Raw genomic sequence first — 17,881 nt, forward strand, 5'->3', positions numbered from 1 at the left:
ATTACAAGGATCTACATATAACCTCCTCCCTGGGGGACGGACAGCGGAGAAGTGGGTGAAGGGAGACATCGGACAGTGTAAGACATGACAAAATAATAATTTATAAATTAGCAAGGGTTCATGGGGGAGAGGGGAGCGGGGAGGGAGGGTAAAAATAAGGAGCTGATACCAAGGGTTCAAGTAGAAAGCAAATGTTTTAAGAATGATGAGGGCAACAAATGTACAAAAGTGCTGGACACAATGGATGGATGGATGGATTGTGATAAGAGTTGTACGAGCTCCCAATAAAATGACTTTAAAAAAAATTACAGTCTTGGAAATCCACAGGGACAGTTCTACCCTGGCCTACGGGGTCGCTGTGAAGTCAGAGCTGACCTGATGGCAGTGGGTTTGGGGTGGGGTTTGGTTGAGAAGTCAAGTCCGAGATCCTGCCGACCTTTCCAGTCTGATCCTTTTTAGAAAACGGTGTGTTGCCCCCTGGTCCTGCTTTCCCGCTCGCTTCCTGTAGTTGAAGCAGCACCCTTTAGGAGTTGTGGCTCTGCCCACGAGACGCCTATTGCCATTTCAAGTCCTCAGTACACTTGCTGAGCTAGTGCAAAGACCGGTTTCTGAAAGCAGAGCAGAGCAGTGCCCCAGAGTGTGCCTGTGTGGACTGCACGTGCCCAGGGCTTGGGGAGGGCGCACTGGCTGCCCACTCACTCTGCTTCCCCACCGTCCACAGATTATCTGCAGAAGCAGAACGCCCATAGACATGGCCCTGAAGGAGAAGATTTCTATGTTTTGTCACGTGAAACCTGAACAGGTTAGTGCTGTGCCTCAGATCTTGTTGCTTTGTGGTCACTCCCCCCTGCCCCCCGCCTCCACGCCACCATGATGCATCTCTTGAATGGTGGGGTTCCTCTCCACAGCATTGAGAAAAGCTTTCGGGGCTCCAGCCAGCCATGGCTCCCTTCGTCCTTTAGTGAATCATCTAGAGACTCCACTGCCTTAGAGAGCACGCGTGCTGCTTTGCATAATCATTGCTTAAGTTATAGCTGGGTGGGCTCGTTAATGCACAGTCAACGTCTATTGAGTGACACCCCTTTATCAGCTCTTTATTCTATCTTTCTGGAACATGCCGGTGCTGTTACTGCGATTTCTGCTTTGCACCTGAAGTCATCGCAAATAACACAGGCACCCTGACATGCCCATTGTCACGTCTGATTGTATCAGCGGCCTCTCCTCAGCTCATCGCTGCAGAGAATGTCTCGCACCTTGGGCTCAGGTCGCCTGGGCAGTCGGTGAGCCATCGATTCTTTTTCCCCTGGCTCTCTTATCTCTGGCTCTTGTCTGCAGTAAGCCTCAGGCACAAGGGATCGGACTTGAGTTATAAGTGGCACGCAGGAAAGCACTGACTCTTGACCCAAGGCTGCTTTTCTTCAGTTGAAATCTGGGTTCTCTGCAGCCTGGAAACCATCTCAGTGGGTTTCTCAGGAGGCTCTCTGATAAAGAACGGCTTGCTGCCAGCTTCTGAGTCACTGTATCAGCCCGACTCAAACCCACGTCCAAAATCACTGCTGTGGAGTCAATTCGGACTCATAGCGACCCTAAAACACAGTGGTTCTCAACCTTCCTAATGCTGAGACCCTTTAACACAGTTGTTCATGTCACGGTGACCCCCAACCATCACACGATTTTTCTTGCTCCTTCATCACTGTCATTGTGCTACTGTGATGAATAGTCACGTAAATATCTGATAGGCAGGATGTATTTTCATGGTTACAAATTGAATATAATTAAAGCACAGTGATGAATCACCAAAACAATATGTCATTATATCTTGTGAAATATTAATTTCTAATGACAAATAAATGAAATGTTGTCTTGAAGCATGGGGTACACCGGGTACTCATATGTGGATGTATCTGCATGCGGCAACCCTGGTGAAAGGGGTCGCGACCCACAGGTTGAGAACTGCTGCTATAGGACAAGGTAAAATGCCCCACGTGAGTAACTTTTTACCAAAAGTAGAAAGCCCCTTCGGAGCTAGCTGCTGGTTTTCACTTGCCCCATGTGAGTGGTTAACCCACCTGGTGGTTAGCAGCCCAATGAGTAACCACGATGCCACCAGGACGCCTCAATATAAGCCTTAATGAACGACTGTAAAATATGGGGTGGCAGGTTTCAGGGAGTTATAGGCATTTATGTGTTGGCAAGCCTTTTTAGTTTTGGTCAGGTGTTTTGGTATCCTCCCTATTGGTAAGGAGTCCTGGTGGTGCTGTGGGTTAGGCATTGGACTGCTAACCCAAAGGTCAGTGGTTCAAACCCACTAGCCACCCCTCGGGAGCAAGATGAGGCTGTCTGCTCCTGGAAAGATTTGTAGTCTGAACAACCATATGTAGGGTCACTTTGAGTCACAATCCACTTGATGGCAGTGGGGTTGGGTTTCCTAGGAATAAATAATCATTTGTGTAACTACTTAATTATTTTGTTTTCAGGATTCCTAAGTTCATTTTGTATTATAAGGATAAGGAAGGTCCCAATTCATTCTCATTTTTTAAAGACCTTTTTCTTGTGACTTGGGTAAGGTTTACCGAGCCACACGTCCGTTTTACACTTAAGACTCCATACACATTTTCCTTCATCTCATCCACTGCGATCCCCTCAATGGATGCACCATCCCTCATCCCCACCACCACCACCCCTTCCCCACTCCACTCTACTCCTAACCCTTGAGCTTGGTCCTTGGGCAAATGCTGCCCCCCTTGATCTCCAGTTGTTGGCCATTCTCAGATGGTAACTAGTAACGAGTAGAGCTGCCTGTTGTTTGGCTGACACTTTCCTCATTTCACTCAGCATTGTATCCTCCAGGTTGCTCCATGGTATGAAGCGTTTGGCAGGGTCCTTGGTATTCTTTCACATGGGGTGGCAATCCATGGGTTGGACTTGCTGTGGTTTCTTCCATCGAGGGGCAGTCGCGTCATAACTCTTATATCTCTAGGATATATACCAAGCAGTGGGGTTATTGGCTCATATGGTATCTCTGTTCTCAACTTTTTAAGGCAGTCACATACTGTGCTCCACTGGTTGCCCCATCTTGCAGTCTTACCATCAGTGTTTGAGGGTTCCGGTCTCCTACACACCCTTGCCATCGTGTGTCGGTTTCTCTTTGTAACATCACTCTTAATGCTGGGGTGGGATGATACCTCATCGTTGTTTTAGTAGACTAAGGTTTGCGAGCGTGGCTTCATGCCCTGTTTCCCCGAAAGTAAGACATCCCCTGAAAATAAGACCTACTCACAGTTTTGCCTCTCGCTGAAATACAAGGCATCCCCCCGAAAATAAGACCTCCCCCAAAATAAGGCCCCCTGAAGCTACTGTAACTCTGGACTCTGGACCGGAGCAGCGGGCACCGCCACACAGCTCACTGTTGGCCGCAGCACAGCCGGAGCAGACAGGAAGTGCGAGGTCTCTTTTAATAAAATGATAAACAATAAATGTGCACTATATTATTCTTCATGGAAAAATAAGACATCCCCTGAAAATAAGACCTAGCGCATCTTTGGGAGCAAAAATTAATATAAGACACGGTCTTATTTTCGGGGAAACAGGATAGGTTTGTTGGCCGCCGATCTTCTTTGGTGAAGGGTCTGTTCATGTTTTTGGCCCATTTTTCAATTTGATTGACTCTTTCTTGTTGAGGTGTCGACCTATTTCTGTGCCTTTTCGAGAGGGGTCTCTTGTCCCATATGTCGTTGCCAAACGTTTTTCCCAGTCTGTGGGTTCTCTTTTGACTTTTTGCAGGGGGTGGGGAAGGAGCTTTTGATACACTGAACTGTCTTAATTTTGAGAGTTTTTCCTTTGGTCACTTGGTGGAGCCTCTTGTCCTGTTTTGGGAGGTGACTGGCTATTGTCCGTGGTGTCTGAGCTACTATGAAGGTCTAGGATATTTACTAATTGTATGCTTGTTCGCTGGGTCCTGTTGGTGGTTCTTTGCGTGACTCTGTTCCTGAGTGGAGTCTGTGTGCTGCTTTGGCCTCTAGTCTCACTGCCCCTTGCCAGGTATGAGTGTGTTGGGTGAGAGGTGGCCAGGAGGGAAGTAGAAGCAGTGGGCAGGTGTGTGTGTAGCTGGGGGTGGGAGAGGTGGGTGAATGGCTGGCCCTGCACTGGGGTGTCTGCCATCGCTCAGCCGGGGTCAGCTACCAGGAGGGGGCAGGGCAAGTGGCCAGTTACAGCTGGGCTTTCGAACGGCAATGAGGCACGGTCAACGAGGCTCACAGTTTTCATATTCAACCAGCTCAGGCCGCTTTCATGTGATCGCTGTGGAGGTCAGACGACTGAAGTCTTTCAGTTGGGAGCCCATTTGGCATTGACTTAGGATGTGGCCAGCCCTTCAATGCCCATGTCGCCCCCTTTGGTGTTGTTGAGAGGGGAGTGAGAGCCTATCAGGGTAAGTGTGAAAAGAACCACAGCCAGACACCACCTGATATTTAAGGGAGCCTGCTCCCCTGAAAGGGGTGTTAGCCGCTCCACAGGAAAAAAATGAGGCTTTTGACTCCCTTCAAGAGCTACAGTCCCAGAAACGCACAGAGGCGGTTCTACCCTGTCCTTTGGGTTGTCGTGAGTTGGTATCCACTGGATGGCAGTGAGTTTTGAGTTTGAGTTCCCTCTAACCAGGTGTCCACGGTAACAGCCTCAGCTGCCCGGCCACTACTCCGAGGGAGACCGTGGTGGCAGTGGGTGTCTGTGAAGCCTTGGACATCCCATGGGGCAGTTCTACTCTGGCCTATAGGGTTGCTCTGAGTTGGAATTGACTTGAAGGGAGTGGGTTGGGTTTGTTTTGGGGTCTCCTCTAACAATTGTGCTTCATTTTATTATGATCAACAAGGGCGTGCAGGTAAGTGTATCTCAGTGCACAGAGCAAGGAGCAAACCTCTAAGGGTTCTGTAATGAAGTTAAACTAACTTTCTGTTCTGGGCGCAGTGGCGGGGCAGTGGGGGAGACACCTGGGCTTTGCTTGCTGACGCCTCACGTGCCAACACCACTGGTCTAGCCCTGGAGGCTTGGCATGTTGCCATGATTCTGACCAAGTTTCCGTGAGATCTGCTTCGGCAAACCAGCCCTAGGGCTCACTACCGCCCACCCCGCTAGCGATCTTGGGGATGGCACAGGCAGCGTTCTGTTCCATTGTGAATGAAGTCCTCGTGAGGGGGTGGGGGACTTCATGGCAGCTACCCCCACCCCCAACACCCGGTGTGTAAATTCTCACTCCGAGTCTGGTGGCTGGGCTCCTGGCTCTCTCAAATCCACTTAGATCAACAGCCACAGCCTCTCTTGGGGTTGGCTCCTTCTCAAGTCGAAGTCTGTCAGGATGTGGCCATTTGGAGCCTGTTTCGTGCCAACACGGTCTTTTGCCATCATTTACCAGGTAATTGGTATCCATGACGTCTCCTCCATATACCGCGTGCCCGTGCTTTTGGAAGAGCAAGGCATTGTCAAGTACTTTAAAGAGCGTTTGGACTTGCCTTGTATAGATGCTGCAAGCACTTTGATTTCCAGATGGAGCAACTTGGCTGAGAGGTATGTGAAAGCGATCGCTCGCATGATCTGTTCGTCATTCTTGGGGTCCGGCGTGGGGCGATTGATTTAAAGAGTCGCCATGCCACGTTCAGTTTTCTGTAGGTGTAGTTGTTCACCTGTTCTATTAAAATCCATGTCAATCTTTACATGGCTTCACAGCCCATTCTACAGGGGGCCCTAGTGACACACAGCTGCTAACTAAAAAGCTTGTTGGTACTCACTGGCTCCAAGGGACAGAGATCTGAAAACCAGTTTGCGTCAAGAAAAGCCCATGGTCAGTGGCGTGTCACTCGGGTGGTGACTCCTGGTGTGAACCCCCCACCCTTGAGGGGGGATCTCCTTGAGGTTCAGACCGTACCGAATCCTTAGTAATGTTTCCTATCAATTTAAATCGGGGGATGGCACGTGAATAAGTATAGTTAGCAACCACTTAAGTGCAAAATTCCTTTGAGTCTCTGAATACTAGCAATCAAATTGTTTTGTAAAATCTTTCTGCCTGGAATGACGCCATGATTACTTACAATGTGATTAACAACTAAGTGGAAGCCTCTTTTGATGGTTCTCCTTCATTTCCTTTAATTACTACTTCGTTCTTCCCAAAGTGCTTGATCAAAGTTCAGAAATGGGGATAGATAGTATCTTACCACAGACAGGATACACCCTTGAAGTTGTTGGTGAGCCGTTCCAAAGGGGGGATGATGACAACGATCTACATGTGACCTCCTCCCTGGGGGATGGACAGCAGAAAAGTGGGTGAAGGGAGACGTTGGACAGTGTAAGATATGACAAAATACTAATTTATAAATTATGAAGGGTTCGTGAAGGAGGGGGGAGTGGGGAGGGAGGGGAAAACAAGGAGCTGATGCCAAGGGCTCAAGTAGAAAGCAAATGCTATGAGAATGATGAGGGAAACAAATGTACAAATGTGCTCAACATAATGGATTTATGTGTGGATTGTGATAAGAGTTGTATGAGCCCCCAGTAAAATGATTTTAAAGAAAGAGATCTGAAATCTTTTGAAATTGGAAACTTTTGAAGCTGAATGCAACATGGTTCCTCTTGAATCTGTCAGTCCCGGCCCAGTACACCATGATTGTCTGATTCAAATTGGCCAATACCAGTCCACGTAAGCTCACTGATGCCTAGAATGTTGAGTTTTATGTGTTCCACTTCCTTTTTTACAACTTCCAATGTTCCTTGGTTCATACTTCGAACATTCTGAGTTCTGATTATTAGTCGATATTTGCCCCACCAGCAAATGAAGATCCCGAAGGCTTTTCCCCCAGTGGCAGGATGATGGTCGACTGCACTTTGCGAAGGCAGCTTTTCTTCAGTCATTGTGAGTGCCTTCTGCCTTGAGGGGCTCATCTTCTGGCACCATCTCTGTCAATGTTTTGCTTCCATTCATGAGGTTTTCCGTGTCTGACAGTGTTTCCCCTGCTATCCCTAGCGTTTTTCCGTGGATAATGCCTCCGACGTGGATGGCCTGTCCCTTCTTTGTAGTCTGTTCTTCATCTGGAAGCTCCGCTGACATCTGTTCCCTTTGGGTGACCCTGCTGGCATCTGAAATACCAGTGACGTAGCTTCCAGCGTCACAGCAACACACAAGCCGCCACAGCACAACATACTGACAGATACGCAGTGGTTATGACTAATGATAGGGATGTTTTAATTAAAAAGAAAATTGCCCCCAGGCAAGAGCTAGACACTTGGCTGGCCTAGAAGTGCTCTGGGAAGCCTGACCTGCACATTGGAGAGGGCCCGAGGCTGAGCCTGTAGGCCCAGGCCACCTTCCAGGACAATGGTGCCCCAGTGAACTCATCGGCCCCACCTGCTGCTTCCTCTCTGGAGTAGTTCAGACGTGAGGGGGTGGGCCGGGCTCACTCAGGCCCTGCTTCCTCCTGGGCACAGAGTTGATGTCTCCCTCCACCATGTCAACTGTGGTGTGAGGGCCACGATCACATTCTGGGACAGGAAGCATCGTCCCCTGATGATGCTGCGTGGGATGCTTGGCTCTCACAGATCCTGAATATCAGGGGTCCTCAAACTTTTTAAACGGGGCCAGTTCACTGTCCCTCAGACCCGTTGGAGGGCCGGACTATAGCTAAAAAAAATATGAACAAATTCCTATGCACACTGCACATATCTTATTTTGAAGTAAAAAAACAAAAGGGGCAAAAACACCCGGCGGACCGGATAAATGTCCTTGGCGGGCCACATGTGGCCCGCGGGCCGTAGTTTGAGGACGCCTGCTGAATATCACCTACCTCTCTATGATTTGCATCCTGCATGTGGAAGTGGAAAGAAACACGGGCAGTTGGGAAATCTCCTGAGCACCATGAAACACAGCAGTAAATTCCATGTCGGCAGCCTTCCCTTGGGCACTTCTGTCACCTTGCTAGGAAGTCACCTTCCCTGTCACTGTGCGAGCGCATAGCTCCGGGTGCACTTTCCCCACTAGGGCTGCGTTGTCCTCAGAGGCTGCAGGGAAGGTTGCCTTCAAAGCTCTCACACCCCTTTCGCCTTAAGAGGTAATTTGCATATACTTCAGACCAGACTAGTTGTTTTTTCCTTTCTCCTCCTGTTCTTCTTTGAACAAATCTCCTGACAAAACCAACACAAAAGATTGTGTCTACAATGTAATTGAAGGATCATACGGACAAGGGAAAGCTCCTCATAAAAATGATCTAACAGGCATGTAATATGTTAAATTGTTCTCTCAGCAGCATTCGTTAGGCGGATCATGAATAACCAGACTTTTGTGGGCCAGCTGGGATCGTAACAATTTTTAACGTCGACACTCGGAATGCCTTTTCTTATGCAATGTCACCTTACAAAGTAAAGATTGGCATGGTGCTTATTGCCACGCAAAATGCATTTTCTTTTACAATGTCCCCTGAAAACATGACCTCAGATTGATATCTGTGTTTTCCCCATCTGTGCCGGGGAAATCAACCTGCTTTGGGATTTCTTCTGATTTGGAAAAGCTGGGGGCTTACTGATTTTAGTTACCTGGGGGAGATTTGGAATCCAGGCTATCAAGTGTATAGCTCGTGTGCTTGCAGGCTTTCCCACGTGTTTGGGATAAAGAACGGGGGCTGTCCTGGGTACATCTGTGATGGTGCATTGGGTGCCTCTAACCGGTCAGGATGTCTTCCTCTGCAGGTATGAAAAGTTACAGAAATCATGCTCCATAGCCCTGGTCGGCAAGTACACCAAGCTCAGGGACAGCTATGTCTCAGTCTTCAAGGCCTTGGAACACTCCGCCTTGGCCATCAACTACAAGTTGAATCTCATGGTGAGTCCTGGCTGTCATATTTTCTGTCATCCACCCCAATATGTCCTGTTTCAGAGAAGCGGGTTGTGTCAGGGGTCCCCCAGGCCACTCAGCACTTGTACAGTTGTACTCGTCACTGTGATTTATTACAACAAAGGAGGCAGTAAGTGAGCAAAGGGCAATGGTGAGTTTAATGAAGCTTGGGAAAAACCAGACTCCGAGCTTCCGAAATCCTCGCCCTGTGGAGTGGCCCAAGACACACCTCGTTTTCCCAGCAACAGGTAACCCGTGTGGAACATCACTGTCTAGTAGGGACACTCTTTAGAAATTCAGTGCCCAGGGCTTTGTATGTGTGGGGGTGTGTGTGTGTGTGTGCTGACCACAGGGGCACTTCCTACCCAGCATCTTCCAAAATTCCTGGCTTTTACAAGGACAGCAAGCATTCAGCAGAAACCATGCTGTTTGTACAAATGGTTGAAGCCACTCTAGCCAGTTAATGGGGGATTCTTTTGGAGATCCAAGGCCCCGGATGCCAGGCCCAATCTTACAAGCAGGCCTTCCCAGTGAGAGCAGTATAAGGCACAAGTTCTGAAATCAATCTTAGCATGTATTTCATGATTTTTTAAAAGTGCACTGTGTTTTGGGCTACCAAGAAAATAGTACATTTCCCCTCCTTTTTAGCACTGGAATTAGATCTAGATTTAAACAGCTTATTGTCCTGTTTCTGGAGGTTGCCAGTGCTCCTTGGCTTATGGCCACATCCCTCCAATCTGCCTGTGATCACACTGCCTTCTCCTCGTCTCTCTCTGTCTGTGTGTAATTTCCTGTGCCTCTATTTAGGATCCAGGGTTGTTTGTTTTAATTCTGGAACAGAACAGAAACATTTCCCTATCTCCAGATCCTCACTCATGGCCACACAGTCTTTGCCATACAAGGTGATATTCACCCGTTCCATGACAAGGATGTCATTTTTTTTGAGACCATTATTCAGCTACCACAATAGGTACCACAGTTTCAGTGAGCCTTATGATCTTGATTTAAAGAATACAACTTTGCTACAGTGAGCAAAAAGACACATTTTTATGTTCAAGCAATGGAGTCACTTCCTTTTTTTGGAGTCACTTCCTCTTAGAAACAAGCTTTTCTAAAAAAAGAGAAAGAAACAAGCTTTCCTCTATTCTCTTTCTAGTCCTTTCTGTTCGAATCACTTTTTAGCTTTGTCCTTTCAAAGCATATTTTTCACTTCCTGTCTTGTTCACCCTTCAGTTTCCCAGCTTCTCCACCAAAACCAAATACCCGTCCCAAGGGAAAATGACTGTAGTATGGATTTTTAAAAACTGGCACAATTTTGTATCTTAAAATAGAACTTCCTAGTTCCACAAGGAGTAGTATGTGCGCAGCTTTTTCGTTTATTGGAATTTATTGACACGGGCCGCTATGAAATAGTGTTCCTAACACTTGTTTGTCAGTTTGTTGGCCTGTGGGGGCTTGCTTGTTGCTGTGATGCTGGAAGCTATATCTCACTGGCATCTAGATTTACACAGCCCGTCTCTGGAAATGAAATCAACACCAATATCCTGTGAGACCCTCCGTGTATCTGGTTCTCTTTCTCTCCCTCTGCCCTCCCCATTCCTTCCTCAATATCCCATCCCTCCCCTCTCCCTCTTCCCAGCCCCTCCCCTGACCTAGTAATCACCAAAGTCTTGGCCTTTGGTTGATAAACCAAGTTTCTTTTTCTTTGTAACCATGATGTTATTATAGATTTATATCAGTAAGATTGACTACGCTTGCTAATAAATAGCATGTTCTCTAGTTTGGGCCATGTCTTTCTGTGTTTAAGAGAGTTGTCATTGTTTTTTTAATTGATGCATAATATTTCACTGTCTGGATGTCCCAGAGTTTGTTTATCCATTCCACTATAATAGGAGTTTTTGCTATTATAGAAATGGCAGCAATAAACATAGGTGTGCATCTCTTTCACACACACATATACACACACACACCCTTCTTGCTTTTCAACACTTTCAAGAGGTCTTGTGCAGCATCAGCCACTTGATCCAACGAGGCAAAGGTGCAATCCTCCCCACTATCTCTTCCATCACCGCAAACACAAACTTCCTCTTCCCCCTTGCCCAAGCCCGATAAGGAGAGCTGCTGACGCCCCGCCAGGCTGAAGCACTTGGCTTTGACTCCACCAGTGGCCTCGAGGGAGAAAGGCCCAGCAAACTGCTTTGTAAAGATGCCATCCGAGAAGCCCAATGAGGCAGCGTAGAAGAGTGCACCGGGATTGACTTGATCCCAGACGGGGCACGTGCCTGTTGCATGCGGGGCTCAAGTAGACCCACCTGACGAAGGAAGCACGAGCCATCTCCTTTGCATCAGCAGACTCCCCACTAATGCCCAGCCGCCAGTCTTCCCTTCAGGTTCCACCTGTATCCTAAGTGATCTTACTAAAGTACCCTTCGCTCTGTTTCTGTCGCCCTGCTTACCGAAGCTCTTCTCCCAGGCTCCCCTCTGCCCATGCTCCCTCCCAGGTCTCTCCTCCAGCTGGGTGGCACCTCTCCCGAGGCGTCGCTCTGTGTGATCGCCAAATGCTCTCTTCCCTGTGCTGTGCGCCTGGACCTGAGGTTTCTCCCCCAACACCCCTGTGCCCCCCCCCCACATTGTCCTCGTCTTCTGCCCAGGGTTCTGGTCGCGGTGCCTGGGGCTTTCCACAGCGTTCTCTGCTTTGGACAGCACGCCGTGGTTGCACGCTTGTATGGACGCCTGAAGGTTGTAAGAGCCACAAGATAGGACTGTTCTTTTCGCTCTTCAGAGCCCAGGGCAGCGTTTGGCCTCATCAATCATGATCGAATGATGTGCCCTGGTGTTAGATGGGGCCTGTGTTCCCTGTTTCTGCTTTAATGAAATGTTCTTTGCATCTCTTGGGTGTTTAGTGCATAGACTCCATTGACCTGGAGCAGGCCACCGAAAATGAGGACCCTGTGAAATTCCATGAAGCCTGGCAGAAGTTATGCAAAGCCGAGTGAGTACCTGGCATACCACAGCAGACAGCTCTGGGGCCGGTGGGGTGGGGTGGTGGCAGTGTGCGCCCCCTAGAGTAGTGAGTGAGTCAGTTTCACCCCAGTGACTGATCTTGGGCCCCCGGGAAGGAGCTTGGGGCACTGTGTTCATTGCAGGTGGCTGCGTTGCCATCACGTGGGAAGGTCTCGCGATGTTAATGTCGCCAGAATGGGCTTTTGGGGAGGAGGGGGCTCCTGTATGGGAGAGAAATTATGTTGAATTCTACCTTTAGCATCTCACTGCCATGAATTCGCTTCTGACTCGTGTAAACACTACAGGGCAGGATTTTGGGTTTTCAGACTTTAAATCCACACTGGAGTAGACAGCCTCATCTTTCTCCTGTGGAGAACCTGGTGGGTTTGAACTGCTGACCTTGTGGTGAACAGCTCAGTGTGTAGCCCACTAGGTCCCCAGGACTCCTTTACGTTTGGAATAATAGGTCTGATTTTATTGAAAGATGCAGAGATGGATTTTACATATAACAAGTTCAAGTACAAGAATGAGAAACCCCTTCTTTTGCGTACATTTTCTTTGCCACAACCTTCCTTGGCTGCTTGGTTTTGGGTTGTAATGTAAGGAGGCGAACACTAGGTAGCAGCATTGTATCATGAGCAGCGAGATCCTCCTTATTCTTGTGAATTGTAGTCAGGCAAATGAGTGTTTGCCCAGAAGGTCTCTATGGTGTTATCTAGCCGGCTAATTTTCATTCTCCACTATTTAATTGGCAATTGGATTCCTAGGTTGATTTCACCAAATCATATTTTCTGATTATGTAATAAATCATAACATTTTTTCTCATAGGACTTTGAAAAGAACCTTGTGGGCCCCCTGAATCATGGTGACCCCTTATTACAGTGGGTTTTCATGGGCTAATTTTTAGCAGTAGACTTTTCTTCCTGGTCCACCTTAGACTGGAAGCACCCCCGACCTGTTCAGCTTCATAGCAACACGCAGGCCTCTGCTGAAAGACAGGAGGTTGACTGGGACTTGGGACTGGGTCTACCACCATGGAAGCTGGGAATTTTATCAGTTGTAAGAAAGTGTTGCAACTTCTTTATAAGTTGAGAAGAAAGTTCCAGATGTGAAATCATGCAATTAGTTCTGACAAATTGGACTCCAGCATAGTCATCAGCGATCACACCAAACATTGGGTTGGGGATCAGTGCAAGTGCGCGGCTGAAAAGAGAGGCTGGGCTAGGAGGCAGGGCAAGCTCACCCTCATTTTGTGTCCATTACAGCGGTATTCTTGTGCCAGGAGGCTTCGGAATCAGAGGCACCATGGGCAAACTCCAGGCAATTTCTTGGGCGAGGACAAAGAAGATCCCTTTTCTGGGTAAAGTTCATGTTTAATCATTTAAACGGGGAGTCGGTTAGATTTTTACCACTTAGTTGGGGTCAACAGGAGAAGAAAAGATGAAAACTCAGATTGGAGAATTCTGGCACTAAATAGTCTGTTTCAAGGATGGACAAACTACAGCCTACAAGACCAAATCTGGCCCATGTTTGATTTTTCTTTTAAAAACAGGAATTTATTATCTGACCGTTCGGTGGGCTTCAAGTCCAAATCCGGGCACCAGTGGTGTTTATTCCTCCTGAGGGGTGTAGGAGAGACGCTACTGTTCTGGTAGCTCAAGATGTTCCTTGGCTTACGGCTGAGGCCGCACAGGGAGTCTTCCTGCCTCTTTTGGTGTTACTTGCGCTGTTTTATAAGGACACTTGTTGTTAGGCATCATGGAGTTGGTTCCGACCCATAGCAACCCTTTGCCTGGTCCTGCCCCATCATCTCGGTTCTTCCTAGGCCTGAGCCCATGGTTTCCGCCTTGGTGTCCGTCCATCTCCTTGAGGGCTTTCCTGTTTTTCATTGTCCTCCACTTTACCAAGCATGATGCCCTTCTCCAGGGACAGGTCTCTGCTGACAACATGTCCATAGCATGTAAGACGAAGTCTCCCTATCCTTGCCTCTAAGGAGCACGCTGGCCTGACTTCTTCCCAGACAGATTGGTTTGTCCGGGGGTACTAGTCATGGTTCTGTAGGACAAGAACCGACTCGACTCCAACATGACCTCTTCAAAGACCTTATTTCCAGACATGTCCCTCTCCCCTAGCTGCAGCTTCAGCGCTGTCCTCTAAAGTAAATTTTCTGCAGGGAGGGGCATTTGTCTAGTACCTGGGATTAGGCCTCAGGCCTCAGGCCCCCCCATGCTGGCAAGCTGCATTTGCATCCCAGAATAGGCATTTAAGTCTGGTCTCTCCTTCCCCGTGGAGACACAAACAATACCCTCCCCTTGGGTGGGTCAGAGCCCTATTCCCCCGTCACACATCTCTCTTTTTCCCCCACTTTCCTCTCCCCCACCTCCTTTTTAGTTGGCTACCATATGTACCCCAGGATTTCATCTGGCCCCTGCCATACTACCTGGACCTCACCCCTGGAGTGTTTGTATTCAGTAGCTTTTTCCCTGTGCCTCTTTTGCATTTTTCTTTTCTTTTCTTTTTTATAAACTTACCTTAGTGGACTCATGTTGTACTTGCCCTTTTGTGTTTGGCTTATTTCATTTAGCATAATTTCTTCCAGTTCTTCCCATGTGGTAATGTGCTTCATGCGTTCATCACTGCTTTTTAGGATGCATAGTACTCCATTGTATGTATGTACCACAGGTTTTTTTTTTATGTACCAGTTTTTCAATCCATTTGCAAAGACCTTATTTCCAAATAAGATAACATTCATGGCTACTAAGGGTGAAGACTTCCCTATATCTTTTGGGGACACACATTTTAATTCATAATCGAAAGTCAGATGCATTATTTCCCTCCCATTACCCTCCCATTACTGGCTAAGGCAGCTGCACCCTGGCCTGATCATCAGAATGCAAGAGACCCGAGAACTAGAAAGGCGAGGCTCACTGAGCCATTTATCTCTCTGCCCCTCAATTAACCCCACATGCGTTCATCGGCTTGGTTGGCACAATAAACTAACTATATCACTTGCCTTGTTTCTGTCTGCGCTAGATTAGGGATCTTCAGAGCATTTTGCTGCGGAAAGAGAATTGTCCGAAATGCTTTCGCTTTCTCTGGAACCCAACCTCTCTTCTGGTCTTCGCCACATGGAACTTTCCCCAAGTCCCTCTAAAGCTCTGAGCATGTTTCATGCTGACCGGCTTTGGTCCTGGTGTGCCTCGTGGGTCGACTTGATATGGATCTACAGCAGCGGTTCTCAATCTGTGGGTCACCATCCCTTTGGGGATCAAACGACTCTTTCACAGGGGTCACCCGATGTATCACAGTAGCAAAATGACAGTGATGAAGTAGCAACGAAAATCATGTTATGGTTGGGGGAGGGGTCACCTCCACATGAAGTACTGTATGAAAGGGTCAAGGCCTGAGGAAGGTTGAGAACCACTGCTCTATAGAAACATCTGGGAGTTTCTTTGCCGTTTGTTTAGTGGAGAGGTAAGCTGTAAGCTCCTGGAATTCTGGCGATGTGGGTCTGATTTATCTCTAATCTGATGTGCACCCACTCCTGGTGAGCCCACATGGATTGGAGAGATAGATTCTGGAATATTTCTGTAGCAATAGCTTGGAGCTTCCCTTGGTCTGTTACTAAACTCTCTGTTCTGTGCCATTCCATGTCTCCCTTCCCTGCTAACTGCCACACCACCCCCTACAGTGGCAGGGGCACCTTCCCTCGGCTCCTGCTTTTCTTCATCCCACAGACACGACAGGGCAAACAGTCCTCACGTAGGCACTCCTTAGGCCCTCAGCCCTTGGCCTGCCCAGGCTGCCCACAGTCCGTACTTTTATGGGTGAGCAATTGCCTTGAGAAGAGTGAGGCCTGGGGTACAGGTCGGTGGCCTCTGAAAGAATAAGGCACCCTGGGAGGAGCTTTGTGACCCAGACGTGGGGCACACTGGAAAGAGGGCAGAAGCTGCCATCTGAACTTGGGGGCCCCTTTCCTTATCTGCCCCAGCACTCCTTTGGACTTCACCTGGGAAAGGACTTCAGAGTTAGGTTGACCCTTGGTCCCCCCATCCCCTTTCCCCTTGGGAAGATACAACAATGAACAAAAGAGGCCAAGTCTTGCTCTAAAAGAGCGTACTTCCACGTAGAGGAGATGGAGAGCTAATCCCACAAGCAGAAACGACACATAAAAACACAAAGCACACTCTTTTACCTTGTTTTTTGGGGGCAGTAAATTAGAATTAAACCTTAGCCATCTCAGTGGTATGAATTACATTGATCATGCTTTGTAATCGTCACCCCTATCCATTCCCCAAAGCTCATCATCACCCTGAGCACCCCTTTGCTAACAACTCCTCCTTTTCTGTCTGCCCCACCCCTGGGACCCACACATTAACTTGGGTCTTGGTACATTTGCCTAGTCTAAATAGGTCTCGCCACTGGGGCCCTGTAATCTTTGTCCATTTGTGTCGGCATCTGGCAGCCAGCATCCTGTTTTGAAGGCTCATCCAAGTCGTGGCATGGATCAGGACTGCATTTCCCTGGGTGGCTGAGAAAGATGCCATAGGGTGGATGGGCCGCCTTTGGGGGGAGCCAGTCATCTGTTGATGGACATTTGGGTGGGTTCCACCTTTTGGCTATTGTGAATCGAGCTGCCGTGGGCGCTGGGGTCTCAGTAGGTAGCTGGGTGTTTTACTGCCTTGAGTTCCCTTGAGTAGGAATGAATGGAGTTGCAGGGCCATTTGAGAAGTCTGCGTTTCCCGTTGTGAAGAACTGCCAATGTTCATCTCCTTTTGTCCGTGCTTTTCAAAACAGGAGTTTGCCTTGGGATGCAGCTAGCGGTGATAGAGTATGCCAGAAACTGCCTGAACTGGAAAGGTAAGGCTGACATTTGCTACTCATCTCTTATTAAAAGAAAACATTTTCAGCACGAATGGTTCGTAATGAAACTCTTGTCTTGAACCTTAGATGCTGATTCCACAGAATTTGATCCAAATACTCCCATTCCTCTGGTAAGTGCTTTGTTCGCCTCTTGGATCGGCCATTGTTACCTCGTTTCTGGTTTTGGCTTTAACTTATAATGGGCTATGCTTATTGAATTCTTATTTATGATTCCTTAGAAGGCTAGAACATTGACATTGTATATATATGTAATGTCTGTGCCTGTGTTTATATAATCTATTATTGTCATTATTACATCAGTCTGCTCCCTGTTTTCTGTAAGACGTCTTGGCTGGTTTCTCTAAAGCAGCTTTCAAGCTGAATGTTCAGCATGTGTACATGCCTTTATTTAGACTTCTTTAAATGCCCTTTGCCTCCTAGCTCTTTCTTCTGTTCCTTTGACTTTCCTCTTGTCCCACTATCATGCTCAGTCTTCATTTGGGTTTCAGTAATTCCTCTTTGTTACATTACCCTTGATCACGCCTTACCAGGCACTACTATACTCTGAAAGGTTAACTGCGTGAAGGCTATGTGCTCAGGGACACCCAAGATCAAGCCAGCTCAGAGACAGGAGGCAGACAAGGTTAAGCTGCCATGTTAACTTTAGAGCCTGCCCATCCTGTCAAGTGTAAGCCTCATCCTGTTATGTATGTGTTTGACATGACTTGCATGCCCAAGATTACATACCCCTGTTAAGCCGTGGGTGTCTCAGTTGCTAAGACCATCAGAAATACTTATCAAGGGTTCATGAGGGAGGTAGGGTGGGGGAGGCAGGGGGATAAAATGAGGAGCTGATACCAAGGGCTCAAGTAGAAAGAAAATACTTTGAAAATGATGATGGCAACATATGTACAAATGTGTTTGGCACAATGGAAGAATGTGTGGATTAGTGATAAGAGATGTAAGAGCCCCCAATAAAAGTATTTAATAAGAAAAAAAATTTTTTTTTTTTAAATTGAGCATTTTATTTTTTATTTTTATTTTTTTAATTAATCAATTTATTGGGGCTCATACAATTTATCACAATACATAGATCAATTGTGTAAAGCACATCTATACATTTGTTGCCCTCATCATTCCCAAAAT

The 17,881-nt window shown here is 47.6% G+C and overlaps 1 protein-coding gene across 1 annotated transcript in view; it reads left to right on the forward strand.

Annotated features, from left to right (window-relative positions):
* The window catches only part of CTPS2 (CTP synthase 2), a 107,262-nt gene that overhangs the window by 19,660 nt on the left and 69,721 nt on the right, over positions 1-17,881 (forward strand). Inside the window, exons 7-13 of the mRNA XM_013006491.2 lie at positions 722-802; positions 5,408-5,559; positions 8,725-8,857; positions 11,773-11,861; positions 13,138-13,232; positions 16,670-16,732; positions 16,823-16,866. Coding sequence (XP_012861945.2) covers positions 722-802; positions 5,408-5,559; positions 8,725-8,857; positions 11,773-11,861; positions 13,138-13,232; positions 16,670-16,732; positions 16,823-16,866 — 657 coding nt within the window. The remainder of the gene's footprint in view (positions 1-721; positions 803-5,407; positions 5,560-8,724; positions 8,858-11,772; positions 11,862-13,137; positions 13,233-16,669; positions 16,733-16,822; positions 16,867-17,881) is intronic.

Source organism: Echinops telfairi, unplaced genomic scaffold, assembly GCF_000313985.2.
Source record: "Echinops telfairi isolate 266 unplaced genomic scaffold, ASM31398v2 ScPeMD7_53;HRSCAF=182, whole genome shotgun sequence".
Taxonomy (NCBI): Eukaryota; Metazoa; Chordata; class Mammalia; order Afrosoricida; family Tenrecidae; genus Echinops; species Echinops telfairi.